Raw genomic sequence first — 20,994 nt, 5'->3', positions numbered from 1 at the left:
CTGTTTTACTTAGCAGGGCTCGCAGAGAACTTTTTACATAAAATCTTTCTAGTATGAAAAATTTCAAACACACACAGATGAAGAAAAACATTCAACTCAACCTTGAGCAATTTTTAAAATTATGCAATTTTAGTTCAACTTTCTTCTCCAACTTTGTTTTTTCTGGGGCATTTTAAAGCAAATCTAAGATGGCTTAAATAAAAAAGGAGTTTGACACATCACTGTTTTATGTCAGCATTTAAACAAGGTTCAAAGAATTTAAAATAATCCAACTGGTACTGAAGGTTATAAAAGACATGTGAAGTCTCCTTTGGCCCCAGGTCGTACTTGCCAGAGTTCTCACGTACCAGTTTCCCATTATTCTTTTAGACAAGAGCTAAAAAAAAAAAAAAGAACCATATTACACATATTGTTTTTCAATTAATGAAATTTTCAATTAATATGCATTGATCATCTTTCCATATCAGCATATATAACCCTACTGTTTTATAGCTACAATAGTATTCTGTCACATGGCTTTATCATTTGTTTAAAATATAGCCAGTTTCCTATTGAAGGAACTTTAGGCTATGGGTTTTTTGTGTGTTTTTTTTTTTTTAAATCATAACACTTTATTAATATCATTGAATGTATCTTTAGGCTTCCATGATTAAATTCTTAGAATAAATTCTTAGAAGTACAGTGCTTGGTCAAAGAATATCATTGTTGTATTATTCATTGTTATCTGTATACAGGCAAGTTGAATCATCTCTCATCTCCCCCAATAGGTGGTAACAGTTAGTTGTCTACTGTTGCATATTTGTTTTCTTTGTTCATAGGATATGTAACTCTACAATTATAGGGATCCCCTTTTTTTATTAGGGAAAATGGGCTCACCCTAGAAAACCACACTGCAGCTTTACTTTCTTTATTTACCTAACATTATATGGCAGACATGTCCCCAGATTTATAAAGTCTAGCTCTTTCACCAATGGTACTTTTATTATTGGTAGATGGTAGAGGTGGTGGGGGTGAGGGAAAGGAATACAGTTTTTGTTTTTAATTTTTTGAATTACAACATGTATAGAAAAATGCAGAAATCTTAAGTGTGTACCTCAGTGATATATCACAAAGTGGGCAATGCTTTATTTTGATAGGTATAGTTACATTGTTTTTTTGGAGGGTATAACCCAGTTTATAGTCCAGTCATTTCTATAAGCTCTGGATATCGTTTATTTAAAAATGTTTAAATTTTACTTTTAAAATATTAAAAATAGCCTACACTTGTTTGAAACTAAACCAATAATAAAAAGTGACAAATATTAACATGATGAATTAAGACTTTCTATCATTTTAAATCACTGCATAATATTCCATTTGATAGATATATTACTGATATTGAAGAAGCCCTCCCTTCTGTATAAAGATGGCTTTCAAGTTTTGAAACATTTTAAGTTAGTATGTTGAATAGAACATTATTGGACCTAAGTCTTTGTATACTTCTGTGCTTATTTCCTTAGGTAAAAGGCTGTGCACATTAAAATACTTTAGGTTGCTAAATAGCACTTTTGAGAGGCTGGGTCAAATTATACTCCTAAAAGCAGTGGAGCAGAGTCCCTTTCCATATGCCCTAGATGGCATTGGATGTTTTAATCTTGTATTTCTTTGCCATTTTGATGGATGAAAATGTAAAAATAATGTTGTAATGTACATTACACCATTTGCTTGCTAGTGAGATGGAATATACATATTTATTTATTGGCCATTTCTAGTTCTTGTTTTATGAGCTGTATTTTCATACCTTTTCTTCATTTGTCTGTTGATGGCTTTATTTTTTTAAATCTGATTTGTAGGGATTCTTTATATATTAAATATAGTAACTTATTGTAAATGTTTCCCCCCGTTTGACATTTGCTTTTCATTTTGTTTATAATGTGTTTTGCCTTGAAGAAAGTTTTGACAGACATGTTTACTTTTTATGTTGTCATACTTATTCCTTTCCTTTACCATTCCTCTAGTGGTTTACAGGTCTATGTTTTGCATTTACTTCCTTCCGTTTATCTGTAATTTATATTGGTATGTGCTCTGAGTTAGAGATCCGCTTCTTTCTAAACAGCCGGTCTCTTTTCTGTGTACCATTCACTGATCTAGGTTTTTCCCATTGATTTGAAATCATGTGCTCCTGTTTCACTTCCTTGTATCCAGTGATGCCCACTCCCTGGGGTCTCTTTCCAGCTATGGCTAGTCTTGATTTCCCCAGTATCATCATCAGTCATCAACCTCTGTACGCCGTGATCCCCATGCTGTCTCATACTGTCTTTTAAATGCATTGCGAGGCTAGTTTCAAAGTGTCTCGTTAATGATGACAGGCTTTGAAAGTTCAGTGTAAAACAAGAAGATTCATTTGAACATTTTTCTAAAAGTGATTTTTCTCTGTTTTTATTATGAATTGGAAAAAAAAGTTAAATCATTTCCATGTCAAATTTTCTGCAAACAGGGTGAATTGGTGATCAAGTAAATTCATATTTTGTTGAGTTCTGATGCTAGTACAATGCCTGACATATAATACCAGCACTCAGGAAATCACATGTATTTCCTAAGGCAGAGCAGCTCTGCTTTGGGAAAATTAAAACTAAAAACTGGTTTTACTACCAGTTCTTATTTATGGTTTCCAAAACAGTACATATGACAGATAAGGTTTAACAGTCAGTGTAATTCGAAAATAGAGAAGCGGGTAAATGGGATTCAGACCACATTAGAAGATGTCTTTTTATTAGGTTGGTGCAAAAGTAATTGTGATTTTTGCAATTATTTTTAACCTTTTAAACCGCAATTACTTTTGCACCAACCCAATACATTTTCAACAAGTGTGATACACCTCAAATTAATATAAGACCTGATCTTATATCATATAAAATCCCGTCTTATATGATAGTAAAATAAGATAGGATCTTATATTAATTTTTGCTCCAAAAGACGCGTTAGAGCTGATTGTCCGGCTAGGTCTTATTTTCGCAGAAACAGGGTACCAATGTTTGTTATGTTGCTTGGGAAAATGCTGGTTTTTATATATGTCTATTGATTTATAGTTTTGTTTATGAGTGTAACACTTTTTCCTTATAAAAATTTTAGATAGTAAGGAAGTATAGAGAAGAAATTAACCATTCAGCCATAATCTCAGTTTATTTTAGTATCCCTTCTTTATTTTTACTTCTTGATATTTTATTTCTGTATAAATATTTGTATGTATTTTTGTTTGTTTATATATAGGCTTATACTCTATATACGGAATTATAAGCCAATTTTTACCAATATGGTTCATGTTGGTAAACTTAGGTCTACATTTTTAATAACTGTAGACTTTATTATCTGAGTATACAATAATTTAGTTAGTTTCTTATGGATAGGCATTAACATCAGTACATTTTAGTGATACTTACAATTAATTCCTTAGGTTGTGTTAGTCATTGGAAAAGTTCTGAATCAAAAGATACGAACTTTCTTAAGGTTTTTAAACTTTGACCAAACATCAATCAAAAAGGTTATTCTAATTTACATTATTTATCCTCAGCAATATATGATTATAATAGAAATAAATACCCAGTGTGGAAAACTGGAAAACATAGGAAAGAACAAAGAATAAAATGAGTAAAACACCTAATATGTTAGGTAGTAATAAGTGCTGTGGTGAGAAAGGAAGAATAGGGCACTCCAAAGTTTGGGGCTTCAATTCTGCATGAGATGCAAAGTCGTTAGGGAATTTTGACCAGAGGAACAATTTACCCGACTAACATGTTAACAAGATCTGTGGCTGCTATGTAGATACCATGTTTCCCTGAAAATAAGACCTAGCTGGACAATCAGCTCTAATGTGTCTTTTGGAGCAAAAATTAATATAAGGCCTGGTATTACATTATAATATATTTATTATATATTGTATTATATTTATTATATTATGTTATGTTATGTTATGTTACGTTATGTTATGTTATGTTATACCTGGTCGTATATTATAGTAAAATAAGACTGGGTCTTACATCAATTTTTGCTCCAAAAGACGCATTAGAGCTGGTTGTCCGACTAGGTCTCATTTTCGGGGAAACATGGTAATAGACTGAAGAGAGGAAGCAAGGAGACCAATTCTAAGGTTGATCAGTGTTATTAGTCAGAGTCCTCCGGAGAAACAGAGCCAATAGTAGATAGATATTTTAGAGCATTGGCTCACGTGATTCTGGGGACTGGCTAGTTTGAAATTTGGGGCAAGTCAATAGGCTAGAAGCTCAGGTAGGATTTCTCTGTTGTAGTCTTGAGGCGGAATCTTTGCTCTCAAGGCTTTTAGCTTATTGGGTGAGGCCCACTTACGTTATAGAAGTTAATGTGCTTTACTCAGAGTCTACTGATGATAATGTGATCACACCTACAAAATACCCTCACAGCAACACCTAGGCTAGTGCTTGACCAAACTGACTACCATTAGCACGGCCAAGTTGACATATAAAATTAATCATCAGAACTGTCGACTGAGGAGAAACCAAACTTTGGAGTTAGGGATACAAAATGGAAAAGGAGGCAGTTCATGACCAAGTCGAGTTTAAAGGTGAGTGTAACATTAGTAAAAATGCTATCAATCTTGGCAAGCCAGTATCATTTATATCACCAACATCTAACAAGCATTTAGATAGAAATGATTTGGACTTTGGAGTCTCTGATATGGTCTGATGATAAAAATATGATGTGTGTCTACTTGTGGTAACGAAATACTTGCAGTGGTTCTCCTTCAGCGTATAGCACTCATTTTGTGGAAGAACCGTACGCACGTAGAGAACTCAGTTAATGAGCGCTTATGCCAGATACAATTACTAAGTTCTTTTCCATACCTTATGGTTCTTAAGTCTATGAACAACTTTATAACCTAGTTGCTATTATGTCTGTTTTATACATGAGAAAATTCAGATTCATAGAGAGATAGAGAGAGAGCTTGTGACTTGCCTAAGGGAACACATGTACTGAGTGGCAAAGCCTGGATTTAAATCTAGTCTCTGTATTCCAATATACCTTACCTCCTCTTAAAGTAGCAACTATTCTCGTAGAGATGATTATCTCTATGAGAAGTTGTAAACAGAGTTTTTTAAATCTTAGGGCAATTACGCAACAGGAATGCTATTTATGTTTTTATATCAGTAGCTTACACAGTCAGATCTCTTCTTTAGAGAGTGTCTCTGACCCCCCAATCTAGACTAGCTTCCTGCTTCTTGCTCTGTTTTTTTCACTCTGCTTTATTTTTTCTTCATAGCATTTAGCTCTGCCTGAAATTATATTCCATTTTTGTTTTTTCCTTCCTGTCTGTTGTCTTTCTCCCTTGGCAGAATCCAAGTTCCATGAGAAAGAGGGTCATGTTGTTCACTGCATGGTAAATACACCCGTTTTCTAGAGTAGTTCCTGAGTAAACATAATAAATAAACTGGAATGTGGAGGAATGGCTGTTTCCACGCTTTGTTAGGAGTACATGGTGCAGTGGTGTTCGCTGTCACAACCAGAACTACTTATTCTGAGTTCTTTGAATCCAAGTATTCGTGTGAGTTGAAAGAGTACCTTGAGTAAAAATTAATTTTGCTTTGAAGACCAGCTTGTATTTTTATTTTGCTTAAAAACATTCTCTTTTCTGATTATGCAGTGCACGCATACTGTAGAATGTTGGGATAAAGTGGAAAGAAAAATGAGAAATAATCTTCAATTTAGGGAGTGCCACTCAATATTTTGGCATACTTTTGGTTTTTAATCTATGCATGTTTTACGTAGTTGAGTACACACACACGTGCACATAAACACGCGCACACACAGAGTTGACCCTTGAACAACATGGACTTGACCTGCACAGGTCCACTTATACATGAGATTTTTTTCAGTAAATACTGGTTTTGATCCACGGTTTGGAGTCTGTGTGTGGAGGGTCAACTGTGTGCATTGCTCTCCACCATTTTCTGTACAGGTATCACGCATCCTTGGATTTTGGTCCTGGAACCAGTCGCCCCGCGGATACTGAGAGACAACAAAGTTTTTGTGAGGAGTCAAAAGTTATACATGGACTTTGAACTGGTCAGCTCCCCTAACACCTGCATTATTTAAGGGTCAACTGTAATTTTGTATGCTTTATTTTACTTTATGTGCTTTGTGCGTTTATTCAGGATGAGTTAATGTTTCTCTGCTGCTAAAAATTTCTCATAACATAATTTGAAAGTACTATATAATGTATTTCATGAACATCCCATTATTCATTTTTCTGAGTGCTTAGAATCTTCATTTTGAATTATTAAAAAACTAATCACGTCTTTGTGTATAAATCTTTGCCTTCATTTTGAATTACTTAGGATATATTTCTAGGAGATAACTATATGTATCTTGTCGAATTGTTTTCAAGAGGGTTTGCATCTCATTGTACCCTCAGTAGGATTGAACTAGTTATTATTTTGAAAAAGTTTAACAGGCTGTTTCTATGTGATTCCATAGTATATTCTAAATTCTTTACAAATGGCAGCTCTCCTGTCTGAGCAATTGGAGTATATGTTGAGTCAGCTAAGGCATGGCCTACTAAAAGATCTCACGCTACTGGATACACTTGGCCAAGAAAAAGAACTCTAGAGACATTTTGAACACATAACAACTGTGCCAGCCAGTGCCTTCCTATTGGATGGCCTGGGTGCTGTGACTAGAGTTCAGAATTGAGATCATTCAGTTAGAATGAGGTTATTTAGAAAATACCGAAGGAATCATAGACTCACTCATATCCTGTGTACGTATTTACTGACTCCCGACTGTGCCACGTGCTCTGCCGTGGCCTGGTAATACCAAGAACCAGCTGCCAACCTTCGCAGGTAGATTGCTTGTAAAGACTTTACGGTGCTGTAAGGAACCTTCTTTTCTGCCCCATCCTCCCTTAGAAAACCAGGAGTCACTTATTGGAGTCCTTGTAAAATCTCTTACGTTAAAGGATGCTCCCTAGTTATTTAATTTGGAGTAAAAGGCAAATGTTAAATCCTTCATCTTTAAGACAACAGGAAGTGAAAAATAAAGGGTTAGAGTAATGATAGCCGGAAGAAACTATCGCCTAATTAATTACAAAGGAAAGACTGCCAAAAGAAACATTGCCCGGGGGATCTGGCAGAGTTCACAGTAAAGGGGTGATGGATGAACCCCTAATTGTCAACTAGTAGTGAATGATTTGGGGAAGACACATGAACCTGTAGAGTCTTCAGTCAGTACTGGTTTGAGGTATTTACTAAGATCTCTGACCCTGGTGGTGAAAAAAGGCGCAAAAGATTTCAGCACATTTTTTTCCTTGGGATAATCCCGCAGTTTGAAGTGTTGGGTGTTAATGTGAAGCAGCCATTGAATGATTGCTTTTTATTTGTTTTGAGACAGTCTCAAGCTTAGTTGTAAGTACAATACAATAGTTTCCCAAACTATTTGAATTTAAAGCTGGTTGAATAGTTCTTCATGCTCTAAATGTTTTAGTGCGTATTTCCTACAAAGGAGGGTGTTTTACATAATCATAATATGAGAATCAAATCAGTAAATTAACATGATACCTTACTGCCATCCAGTCCTCAATTTCTGTTCAGTTTCATCAAAGGTCCCAGTAATGTCCCTTATAGCAAAGGTGTCCAGTTCAGAATGATGCATTGCCTTTACTTGTCATATTTCTTTAGTTTCTTTCAATCCGTAACAGTTTCTTTGTCTTTGCTGGACTTTCGTGACCTAGACACTTTTGAAGACTACAGGATAGTTATTTTGTGGGGTATCTGTCAATTTGGGTTTGTCTGTTGTTTCCTCATGATTAGGTTTAGGTTATATATCTTCGATAGGAATATCACTAAAGTAATACTGTGTTCTCGTCTCATCACGAGTGGTGAGCACTTCGATTCCTTGAATTAGGTGGTGTCTAGGAGCTTTCTTTACTGTAAAGTTATGTTTTTTCTCTTTGTAATTAAGTTTTCATGGAGAGAGGTACGTTGAAACAGTATAAATGATCTCTTTTCATTAGAATTTCATTTTATTCATTTATTTCAGTATAAACTTGTGGTTCCCTATTTTATTCAGTGGGATATAATCTGTTACTATCATTTGTTTTGATGGTCAAAGTATGTCCAGCGAGTGCGGGGTGCCCTTTCAAATTGGCTCCTGTACTTTTTGATCTGTCCTCATAATTCTTTAAGCACTTCCTTACAAAAATGTTCCAGGCTCATCTTGTATTTCTGCATACGCAGCCTTGGAATCAGGCACATGTCCAAGGGGCACTGATTCTTGTGATGAAGAATGGTACTTCGATCTGGGTGGTAGGTGTGCAGAGTGTGCTATTGGGATGTCATTGCCTCTTGAAATCCCTCAGCCAACGAACGGCCTTTGGTAATGTCTGTATAATTTTGTCTTTCTCTCCTTACCTCCTTTTCTATGCCTTAAAAATCACCGTGGTGATTTTCACTGTTCACAATGGTATTGCCATTCTAGCCTTCTGTAAGGTAACCCTTTTCATGTTTATAGTTCCCTTTTTATATACGCTTTTGCATTTTGCTTTTTTTTCACCTAAAAATGTATCCTGAAAATTACTCTTTAGCAGTCCGTGGAGACCTTCCTTATTCCTGATTCAGGCTACATAGTACTCCGTTGTGTTGATACGCCTTAGTTTATTAAGCCAGGATCTTATGTAGGAGCATGTAGGTTTCCAGTTACTTATTTTTTTAAAATTACAAACAGTGCTCTAGTGAATAACCTTGTGTATATGTATTTTCATATTATTATTTAATTATAGTGTATCTTCAGGGAATATTCCTAGAAGTGGGGTTGCTGGATCAAAAGGTAAATGCAGGATCAGAGGTAACGCCAGATCAAAACCTAAAACTGCTTACGTAGTTTAGTTAGATATTGCCACATTCTCCTATGAGAGTGCCTCTTTCATCATTGTTTCATTGACAGGATGTGTTGTCATACTTCTGAATATTTGCCCGTTAGATGAGAAAGGTGTAGCTTTAATTTGCATCTCTTTAAAATAAGTCTGAAAATCTTTTATTTAAGCATCATTTTTATATCTATTAAAAAGCCTGTTTATGTCTTTTTCTCATTTTCCTATTGGGATTTTGGTAATTTTTACCCCCCTGAATTTAAAAAGAAAATTTTAGGCATATAAGTAAGTCCTTTTAGCTGTGACATATGTTGCAAATATTTTTTTCCCAGTTTTTCACTTACCTTCTGACTTTATGGTATTTTAAAAAATATTGCTATGTAAAAGTTTGAAATTTTTATCTAGCCAAATTTTTCTCTTTTATTACATTTGAATTTTGACTCATAGTTAAATAACCTTTCCCTTCACCCAGGTGTTAAAGAAATTCACACGTGTCTTTTTCCAGTGCTTAAGGTTTCACTCTTTAAATTTCTGATCTGTTTGGAGTCTAGTCATATATACTCTGTTCAGCATGGATCTAGTTTTATAATATCTTTTTCCAAATGGCTAATCATTTGCCCCGGCATTTCGTATTAAAAAGTTCCCCAGTGATTTGAGATGCCACTTTTATCATGTACTAAATTTCCATATGTAGTTGGCTCTATTTCTGGATGTTCTATTCCATTACACCCAGGTCTGGCAAACTGTGGCCTGCTGGCCAAATCCAGCCCTACTTTTGTAAATAACATTGTATTGTAGGACAGCCACACTCATTCATTTACGTATTGTCTGTGGCTGCTTTTGTGCTATAACACAAAGGTTGAGTAGTTGTGACAGAAACTGTGAGGCTTCCAAAGCTTAATATATTTATATTTACCCTTTGACTCTTTACACAAAAAGCTCGCTGACTCCTACACTGAAATAATTGTGTGTTCATATGCCATAAAAGTATCTCATTTTTAATTAGATTGTCTACAGTGTTATTTTAATGCCTTGTAGGGTTTAAATGCCCCCTATCTCCATGTAGCCTTTCTTATTCCATGTTTTTTTCCTGAGTATTCTTACAAGTTTTTTTTTCATATGAACTTGAGTATCAACTTGTCTGTTTCCATAAGGAGCTTTTTGTGTGATTATTGGGCATGTGTTAAAGTTATAAATTAGGGTGAACTGTCATCTTTATAATGTTGAGTTGTCTTACTGAAGAATAAGTTATGAAGAAAAGACTAAAGAAACTTATCGAAGAACTAATCTACAAAAATACATCAAACCAAGACTTTCACAGGGGAATTCTGCCAGATTTTCAAAAGATACAGACCAAGCTTCATACATGGTTCCATAGCATTGAGTTTGAAAGAAAACTTTTAATTCTATTTTATAGGAATTATTTCTAGTTTTATTATCTTTTAATCAGAGACTACTATTATTTCATTTTTCTCCTTTATGGAACTTACTATTTCTTTGTGACTTAATGTATGACCAGTTTTTATAAAATTTTCACACGTTCTTGAAAAGCAGGTTTAAGTCGGCTCTGTTAATGGTGTAAAATTTGAGATCTCTAAGATCTGCCTTCTTGATTATATTTATTCTTCTGAACTTTATGTTTTTGTCCTCTTGGTCTATCTTATTAAGACTAGTATGTGTTAGTATATTTTTAATCTGTTATCTCTTTGCATATCTTTTTAGTTTCTTTTCATGACATGATTTCTTTGCTTTTATTTTTGAAATGTCTTTTTAAAATTAGGAAGGCTTGTATTTTTCTTCTATTGATTACCTTTTACTTATAATTTTTAAAATGCCTCGAAATCTTGATTTATTTAATGTTTTATTAACAAGTTTATCAATCTTTAGTGGTATTCTTTAACTCCCCACATGTTGCTTTTACAATGATCAGTTTATTTCTTTCCTCTTCCTGTTCCCTTCTCCTTCCAATTTTTAAGTTGCATTATTTCTACTTTATGAGAATGTATGACATAGTCTTTTACCCCCATCTTCATCTTTGCTTTATTCTTAGGCCTGCAATTAATTATCTTTAACATTTACCATTAATCTTTGTGCTAGAGTTTTCCAAGTTATCTCTTGGTTACTCAAGAAGGGCTCATGGATACAAAATGCCCTGACCTGTCACTTATTTAAAATTATTTTCTATTGCCTTTGGATATAAAATTGTTGCTTTATACTTTCTTTGCTACAGTTTTTGGAAAATGCTGCTCCACTGATGCCTTGCTTGGTACATTGTTTTTAAGTCATCTGATGCCAGTCTTACTATAATAGTCATTCTCTCGTAAGTTTTTTTAATTAAAAAATTACTTGGGACTAGAGAATGTGAGAAATTTTTTTTTTAATAAAGTCTAATAATTTTCCCAGTATACCTCTTGGGGTTCAATGCTGTGGGCCAATTTTGGCTCGTACCTGGAGACCCTTTTACCGTGCAGTTCAGGTTTTCTTTTATTTCTGGAATGTTTTCTTGAATTACAGTGTAAAAAAATGTTACAGCTTTATTGAGATATAATTTACATATGCAATTTACCCATTTGAAATATACCATTCATTGATTTTCAGTGTATTCACAGAGTTGTACAACCATCACTACAATCAAGTTAGAAAATTTTCATCACCCCAAAATGAAACCCTGTTAGCTGTGATTGCTTAATTCCTCTCACTCAGCCCTCGGTAACCACTTAGATTACAGTTTTAAATGTTACTTCTGTTTCGTTTCTTTGTGGTTGTGCTCCCATGCATGCATCTTTAGAAACACTAATTATACGTAGGTAGGATCTTCTCTGTCTCCCACGTCAACTACTTTATCTCTGTTCCATTTTGCTTCTTTCTTGATCTCATTTTTTCATTCTCTTCAGTTATTTTCCTGCATTTTATCAATGCCTCATTACAGTTTTCATTTGAATTTCTCATTCTTGAGCACTGTAACTTTGATTTGTTAAAATCTTGTTTTTATTTCTTTCCTAAGTCTTGTTTCATTTCTTTCTGCTTTTGGTACATTTCAGTTCTCAAGGTTGAATATTTGATTCAAGGCATTTAAAAAATAACATAGAATGCTTGTTTGAGCATGTTTATTTCAGTTTGGAGTAACTCTTTTCGATTAGACTCCATAAGAGCAGTATGCCATAATGCACTGAGGCATACATGGTATGCATGGTGCACTTCTGTCATACATAACTAGAATGATAGTATTTATATACGGGCCATAAGAAAATAGTTACTGAAATCACTCTCATTAGGGCTTATTGATTTGCAGAACCTCAGCTAAGAAAGGCTGGTTTGAGCCATTGTTTTGATTTTCTTCATGTTTTTGTCGCCCCCTTTTTCTTTCTTTCCTTCTTTTATCTGTGGGAGTTTCATTAACTGAATTTTCTCTTTTTTTTTCTGGTATAGGTGAAAATTGCTTATGTCATTACATTTTGGGGGTGGGCAGGACTGGAAGTTTGAGTGGAACTACAGGTAGATAAATTTAGACGACAACTTACTACTACATTATGAAAACCATGTAGCAGCAAGTTCAATCAAACTTCCAATAGATTTTAAATCTGTTACTTTTTATTTTTATTATAGTGTAGAAAGAAAACAACTGGTTTGTTCCTATGTTTTAGTATTCGTGTGGAGGGAGGAGAAGGTTTCTGATTAAGTTGTGTTTAGTGGTGGCTAGAGTCATTGTATTAAAAAGTCATGTATGCGTGGATGCATTCGTAGCTTTCTTCCTTCTGAGTTGGAAGATTAGTATGAGAGCTAGGGATTGCTTTTTTGGATAAGCTTGTCTCTACTTTCTTCAAATGAATGCCAGTGATCTCATTTTCCCAGCAATGTGTTGGTAAGATTTAGGTTTAAGGGAAAAGAATTTTAGGCTAGATTAGGAGGCTTGGTGGAATTAACAATAACAAAACAAAGGTGTTTGGTATGCCTCTGCCAGTCATTATTCTGTGTACTTAACCTTTGGAATTTATGGCAAGTTGTAATTGACAAACTAGATTTAGACTTTTCTGCTTGGCCTGATCTTAAACATATAATAATCTCTTCCTGGTTTCCAACTGTATTGGCGATTTCTTCGGTGTCCTAGGATGCTCTTCTATCGGTTTTTTAAAATGGTCCATGGGAAATCAAATGGTTTGTTTGTTTTGTCTACTTGATCTGTCAAATATGGAAAGGTGTTTCAAATTTTTTTTAGTATTGTTTCCTTGAGGTACTTTATAGTGTTTTATTCAGTACGTAAAAGCACACATTATCCTCTTGTAGCGATTTTTCAAAAACTTTTTAGGCTATTCAGTAGTTTGACTTGAATATTGCTCTCCTTGCTTAAATAATGACTTGCTTTCCTTTTCATTTGAATTTTGCTGTTATGTTTTTGTGCATTCCTTTTAGCTTTTTTGTGTGATTTGTCTTATGCTTATCATTGTGGGCAGGGGAGTTCCCAGATTCAATTTCATTTTATTAAAAAATGCTGGTTACAGCCTATTAAATTGATTTCATAGCCCACAATCAGCAGTTGGAAAACACCTGAGATGTATTTTTTTGTATGGAAAGTACATTGAGTTCTGAGTCAAACCAGCCCAGAACAGTGTCACGTCTCATTTACTAATTGTGTGACTTTTAACCAGTTTTACTTACTTCTCTCATCCTCAGTTTCTTCTGTAAATTTGGAATATCTACTTTTATTTTTTTTTTCTGAAGATTAAAAGACAGAGACTCAATAAAGTTAACAAATAGCATTTTACATTATGGATCTATCATACATAATGTCTTAAATCAAAAAATCTAAAAACTCAAAGAGAAAATGGCAGAATTGCCCCCTTGTTTTCTAGATCCTTTGTAGGTTTTTTCTTTCTCCCTCTCAGGAGTGAAGATGCTTTTTATATAAAAATCTTACATTTATGTACATTTCTCATCATGAAACTCAGTACAGAATTTGTAGCATTTTTAAAGTTAGGAAGTAGATCCCTCTTGTATAACTCATAAAGCTTGGAATTGTCTAAGTGAAATATAGTCAGTATCGGTTGGTGGCACCTGCTAGCAGAGGTACATTACCTAGAGCCTGTTGTACTTACATACAGACTAATCCCACATGGCAGTCTGGGAAGGACGATGGAGAATCGGGAAGGTATATATCATATTTACCCAAAGTGGGCATTTTCTTTGTCTCCCACAAGAATTTGTTTGTCCGATGAAGTGGGAGGAGGAAGGCATTATGCCATGCTACAGCCCTAGGCCAGTGTTTGCCAATATGTGCTGAGGTATTAAGAGATATTATTATGAAAGAAGGATGTCCATATCCAACAAAGTTGGGAAAGCTAGGTTCAGGGAACTTAACGTGATTTTTAAAGTATGAGACGTTGCAGAACCTTTACTGTCTTAATGAAATGGAAATGGGGGTGAGGAGAGCACTCATGCAGGACACAGCATTTGTCACAGCATTTGTCATATTTCATTAGATGCTGTGACCCTTTTTCCTCTGAGCATCTCGTGTCCCCTGGAGTACACTTTGGAAATGATCTCTGATCAGTGTAGCTGGAGCGCAGCATTTCCCCTTTGGTGTCTTCTGGGGGCTTTATAAGAGAAGGAACAAGGCATTAGTCCCCATGGCGTTTGCTAGTTCTGAAGTACCGCGTACTGGATGGCGTGTCGTAAGGCTGGCAGTACAGTTTCCCTGCATAGGACGGTGCGACTGCATGGACCACCTCCTTTTGCCACAGCAGTGACTGAAAAACAGATCTACATAAAAATCACTTAGGGAACTTGAAGAAAACAAAACAAAACACGTCTACCTAGGCTCCATCCTCTCTGGTCCGCTTTTTGGTCAGTGCATGCTTTGCTATCTTACTGCACTTGGGGCACCTTCGAGAATCTAACAAAAGCTCTGGGTTTTTTCTGGAGGTATACACAGTGACTTCTCTCTTCATGACTTCATGATATTAAAAGCCCTCATCCGCACCCCCAAACCCATGGATCTCGAGTAAAGAACTCTTGAGTGACATTTCCCCAAATATGAATTTAATGGCAAGCAGGACTTACTCCAGGATTTAGGTTTCTGTGTACTCCATGAATCACTTTGCCACGGTGAGATCAGACTGTATTTGAAGAAATCGCATATGGTCACCGGGGCCCAATAAAGAAGGCTGAAGAGAAAAAAAGGCCAGGTGTCAGGAGGTGTTTGATTTAATGCATCTTCCCAAGGAGGCAAGTTTAGGAGCTGACACCCTTAGAGCAGGGGCTCTTAAGGGAAGGGGACAATTTTGCCTCCTGCAACATTTGGTAGTCTGGAGACAATTTTGGTTGTCATCATTAGGGTGGGGGAGGGGAGTACTACTAGTCGGTAGGGGCCCGGGGCGCTGCTAAACCTCCCACGCTGCACGTGGCAGCCCCCCCACAACAAAGAATTATCAGGCCCCAATGTCAGTAGTAGGTTGATCTGCCCGAGAGTCTAGCTGCTGCTTCCTGGATTGTATCTTTCATTGGTAGCAGCATCAGAAGAAGGTCTACATTTTTATTTACATATGATGCTTCTTGGTAGATGTAGGAGGAAAGAGATGATGATAAGGGTAGGAAGTGAATAAGCCAGGTGGGTATTTCAGAGAGCTTTGCTTTCCCAGAAGTGTTGAAGACTTAAAGAGGATGTCAGCGCTCAGACTGGCTTACCTAATGGTTTCAGAGTTTGGATGTAGGAAACCACCTTCCTTTCCCTTGGAGGGCTCACTGCTTTTTCTTACCTCATTCTTGAGCTTGTGACTTTTTGTCTGTTATACCTCTAGGGAAGAAATGCCAAAGTGAGTTTTAAAACTGTGGCTCCTATAAGGGAATTTTTAATTCTTGCCGTCTCTTCTGATTCCCACAACCCCACATAGCAGTCTGGGAAAGATGATGGGGAATAGAAAAGGTATATATTTTATTTACCAAAAGGGGCGTTTCCTTTGTCTCCCAGAAGTATTTGCCCAGTGAAGTGGGAGGAGGAAGGAATTATGCCATGCTATTGCCACAGCTCAGTGTTGACCAATATATGCTGAAGTGTTATTAAGAGATACTATTATAAAAGGGGGATGTCCGTATCCAACAAACTGGAGAAAGCTAGGTTCAACTAACTTACCATGATTTTTAAATTATGAGACGTTGCAGAGGCTTTACTGTCTGAATGAAATGTGTGTGTGTGTGGAGGGGGAGGGGAGGTGCACATAGTACACTGCATTTGTCATGCTTAATCACACTGTGGGACCCTTTTTCTCTGAGCGTCTCATGTCACCTGGAATACACGTTGGAAGTGATTCTCTGATCGGTGCAGCTGGAGAGCAGCATTGTCCCTTTGGCGCCTGCTGAGGGCTTTATAAGCTGAAAGAATAACGTTGAGGAGCTCTTCCAGCCCCACAGGACTTCATTAAATACAATTTTATTAAACTGTGTATCTTGATCAACTTTCATCAAGCCTTAAGGAAATAGTTGCTGTTTTTATCAGAGGGGTTGTTTCTTTTTCAACTATGTAAATACCATTTCTGTTTTGGAATGAGTGAGAGGAAGAGTTAAATTTTCTTACTTCAAAGACAGTTGTTTCTTATGCAGTCTCCAGGGACTTCTGACGTTTTTTGTTTCCTCCCCGAGTAAGGAAAGTATTAGGGTAGCTTAGGTCAGAATAGCTCTCGTGCATTCAGGCTCCTATATTTCAAAAGTTTTTAGCTGAAAACACTATACATAGGTACACCCTTGTACATTTCCTGGGGTGCCTGGAGACATGGGGGCCGGAACTTCCCGTCTGTCTTCCGTGACATGCTCAACTCTTCATGTGTCCAGCCATTGTTTCTTCTTGCCCCTCTCTTCTAAGACCATCCTTGCAATATCACAATGTCCTGGGTTCGAACCCAGGACATTGTGATATTGCAAGGATGGTCTTGTAACTACCAGTTGGACTCAGGAGATGTACTGAGTCACTGTTCCCACTTTATTCATTCCCTTAACGAAACCTGCCAGCTCTATTAATCTCTAAGTCCTTCAAGGTGGCGGCGGTAAAAGGAAAATTACATGAAGATGGAAATACTACTTGTTTCCCTCCTATTCTCTATTCCCTTCTCATTCAGCATTGTTTATTGCGGCCACCATTCCAGACTTCCCTGTTTTGGACACTTGGTCACACTGCCTCCCTTGCTGGCTTACGGTTGGGTTTCAGATATGGGGCCCAGCTGTCCTGCCCCCTCTCCTACTGCAGACCTTGGTGCTCTGGGGCTTATAAGGTTTTATAGAGGAAGCCAGTGGCTTTTCCTTATTGGCAGCCATCTGGAGCCATTCTGTCCAAGTCTGAAGTTAGAAAGCGTGAGAAGGTACCACATGGGGGAAAGGAGCGTCTTCAGAGCAGGGCGTGAAAGGCCTTTCTGAATCCCTGTTACATACCAAGCGCTGTGCGGGCAGTGTCTATCCCCACAAGTCTGTTGGGTGACACAGTTTGCTGAGGGTCACACACATTGAGTGAGCGACCAAACCAGGTTTTTGCCTTCTCTCTGGTTTCAAAGCCTTTGGCGTCTCCACTACATCGCACCCCCCGCACCCCCGACCCTGACCAGAGCTTAGTGCTCAGTGCTGATTCTCCCGCCATCAAACACATTGTTTGGAAATACTGTATGGCTCCTAACATTTTGTGCCTTGAAGAACATAAAGGAAAAATAGGGAAAATCTGAGAGATAAGCTTATCTCCTACAGGCAGTAAACAGGACCTTGTAAATACTGATAACTTAAACAGATTTCTGGGGTCCTTTTGAAGAATAATAGTATGGGACCAATGTTATAGTTTAAATTTTGTCCCCACTCTTCTAATTTTAGGTTTGGGAAGGAATCTTAGAGGGACTGAGTTGTTATTCCTTTCTCAGTGCAACTCCCCCACTTGCCCTTCTCATTAAGTTTCCATTTAGCTATTAGGTAGGAGCTTCAAAAGGGAAAATCCAATCATGTATAATCTCCATTTAATGGGCATCTATTGAGCGACTAGGTCACCAGGAAGAATAATTACAGAGTCCCTCTTTGTGCAGTAAACACAAAATCCAAAGCTAATGCAGTCCTAAGGCAAGCCAGATTGTTACTGGCTGACAGGGTCCTCCTCTTCAGGGAAAGGTTGGGGCACCCACCGTGCTCGCTAGGGGGGATTGCAAAGCCATTCCAGAAAAACCAGGCCATCCAGGGAAGAAAGAAAGGCTTGGTGGGTGGGGGGCGCTTCCAGGGCTTTATCAATTCTAATTGCTGATGGCTAGGGTGGATTACTGAATAGCAGACGTTCTAGTAAATGTTTTGTGCAATCAGGAACTTCGTGGGTCTCTGGGGCTTCTTGCCACAAGGAAAATAATAATAGTGATGACGGAGGTGGAGCTTCAGCCCCATTCCTATAATTTGGTCTGTTTTCTAAGTTTGCTCAACCTTCAGATAAGTAAGACTTTATGCTTGCTTTGTCCAGCCACTGACTGTATTGATTTATGAAAGCTGAACACAACCCCCTTGACCCAAAGGGCACCTGTTAGCCACAAGCCAAACAGCTCTTGGGTTTGCGTTGGTACACTCTAGTTTGGGTCTTCAAAATTATATTTTGCTGTAGTTATTTAGGATTTATAAAACTCGGCTTAATTCAAATAACCTGTTTTTCCCCCCTTAGAACACTTCAGTTATGGAGGATCAAAATGAAGATGAGTCCCCAAAGAAAAATACTCTTTGGCAGGTAGGAATGACCGCGCCCAGATGAGATAGCAGCTGACTTACTGTAGATAAGATGCTCCCTCAGCTCCTGACCTCAATGAAAACCAGCCATGCAGTTTTGTTTTTGTATGTGTGGAAGTTGGCTAGTTTCAGAATTCACACTCATTTATCTTCTGTTCCTTAGGGAAGTGTCATTATGAGTAGTAAAGATTTTGGAGTTTTCGCAGTAAAAATTCTGAAGTGACTGTGGCCTAAAATGGCCTGTCTCTGGTCACTGTCTGAGCCAAAGGTGAACAGTGGCGGCCTCCTTGGGCCGCAGCGAGGCCCCACGCCACACACCTCTCTGCACCGATGGCTGTTTCTCCCTGCGCTCACCCGTCTTCCTCATTTCCTCCTGCTCTGCCCTTTCCTTTTAAACTCAGTTTCCTTCTTTCCTGGCTCTATCTTAGTTTGCCAGTTTTCCTCCCAATGCCCCAGTGTTTTAGGGGTGAGAAGCATGTAAAGTTTCGTGATTCGGTGTTTTCCTCAACCAGTATGGTACAAATCATTTTCCCCGTCATGAAGACGCAAAAGCAGAACAAATCTAAATCTGAAGAGAATCATGTTAAAAAAATATTCTCTAGGTCCATTTGATTTGACATGAAAGGGTAGATTAGTTAGCAAGAATGAAGTATCCCCAACAAATTTAAAATGAAAGGAAACAAAGCAAAATGATGCCAGGAAGACCTTTGTGGGCCAAGCAGGTGGTGAGACGAAGAAATGGAAAATGTGCTTGTAGGATCGGGCACTCGCGCTGCGTTTGGGGGAACTGTGCGCACACTTCTTCACACTTGGTGTTTTGTAATGGGATTCTCATTTACTCGTGATGGTTTTTCAGTTCAAGTGGTTGTTACATTTTGGCTTTCAGGTTTTCTTTCATCTGCCTTTCAGTCAAGTAAGTAGTTAATGGTAGACCAGTGCTCTGGGGAGCGGAGGTGGTTAGGAACTTTTCTGTAAATGAAATAATAGCCCTTTTGCTTATCGAATAAGACATGGGTATGAAAGGTCAGTGCAAAACTAATTGCGGTTTAAAAGGCTAAAAATAGTTGCAAAAACCACAATTACTTTTGTACCAACCTAATGTGTTGTAAATGAGAGAGCAGTATATCAATGCAAGTTGTTACCATTATCATATTTAACCTGTTAGGAAAGCGATTATTTTGGCAAGTTATTACGAAAACAATATGGTAAAAACCAGGGGGGAAGGAAAACATATACATAGCTTTCTGTCTCTAGGTTAGGCATTTTTAACATTTTCATATATGCTTTTTTACTTTGTCCTGGCGTGGTCCCCTCACACAAATTATTGTGGTTATGCTGTGTAAAATTCTGCATCTTGCCTTTTGTTCCTTAATATTATTTCATAAAATATTCTCTTGTTATTAAAATCTGACTTTATAGACGTAATTTTAATGGCATTATAGTGCTTTAGGAAGATGTATTACAATTTGCTTTAACCAGTTGCCTATAATTGGGCAATTATTTCTCGTTTTTCTCTGTTATAAACATAGTGAACATCCTTCTGCTTCAAAGTAGCACAGATGCTCCTTGTACTTACTAGTTGATATTCACCACAGCAAAGAATTTTCACTTCATCTCACTGTTTTTGAATGTTGACTTTTGGGCTCTGAATGTCTTCCTAAAAGCAACATCCAAAATGTCTGTTCAATGCTGCCCTCTGGTGGTACTTCTGTCAGTGAGCGCTCCCTCCTCCAGATTGCAAGGAAAGAGCGTTCCTAGACGAGGACGTGGTTAAGATAAATGAGATGGGAGATCAGTGCCTTCTGACTTTATACCTCTAAGTGTGGACGTAGGAACTTGACTCACGCAGGAAAGGTTTATAAGATTGTATCAAGGAAGGCCAAACACCCCTTTGGATATTTACAAAGGCTATCTTCTTTCAATTAGGGGACACACTGATAAGTAAAGCTCTTGGTTCTTTCGATGTAAGACTTCTGAGAGAAACTTCTAGTGGAATTATGGATGTTTGTAATGCAACTCTTCAGTTTTCAAAACTCTTATGTTATTCCTTCTGGTATTACACATGATGTAATAACGTAATGATGTAATGCTGTCAGAAGTGATGGGCAGACAGCTTGGCCAGTGTTCCACAGAAGCGCTGACGTTACTTTTGTTTTTAAATAGTTAAGTTCCTGAGCCGCATAGCATGGTAATTGTGGCTTCAGTCTAGGGATTCAGATTTTTTTTTCTTGGTGCTCTCGTCCAGGTGCAGTGTGTATAGTTTCCATTTTTAACAAACATGCTGGTTTTGTACAAGGACCATGCAGATTTGATGAGAAAAGCACAGTTAGTGTAGGAGCCTGTGGGACATCCATGACCCAGCTGCATAAGACGTAGAACTTTTCAGGCATGCGTGG

At 37.3% G+C, this 20,994-nt stretch overlaps 1 protein-coding gene across 9 annotated transcripts in view; it reads left to right on the top strand.

Annotated features, from left to right (window-relative positions):
• Window positions 1-20,994, top strand: part of FBXW11 (F-box and WD repeat domain containing 11) — a 102,119-nt gene that overhangs the window by 42,882 nt on the left and 38,243 nt on the right. For 6 of the 9 annotated variants that reach the window (XM_033096147.1, XM_033096142.1, XM_033096148.1 and 3 more), the window contains one exon: window positions 18,537-18,599. The exons of the other annotated variants lie outside the window; for them this stretch is intronic. In XM_033096147.1, the coding sequence (XP_032952038.1) occupies window positions 18,537-18,599 (63 nt within the window). The remainder of the gene's footprint in view (window positions 1-18,536; window positions 18,600-20,994) is intronic. 9 annotated transcript variants of the gene reach the window in all.

The sequence above is a fragment of the Rhinolophus ferrumequinum genome, chromosome 24 (genome assembly GCF_004115265.2).
Source record: "Rhinolophus ferrumequinum isolate MPI-CBG mRhiFer1 chromosome 24, mRhiFer1_v1.p, whole genome shotgun sequence".
In the NCBI taxonomy this organism is placed as follows: Eukaryota; Metazoa; Chordata; class Mammalia; order Chiroptera; family Rhinolophidae; genus Rhinolophus; species Rhinolophus ferrumequinum.
The sequence above is the reverse complement of the archived record's forward strand: the minus strand, read 5'-3'. Positions and strand labels throughout refer to the sequence as shown.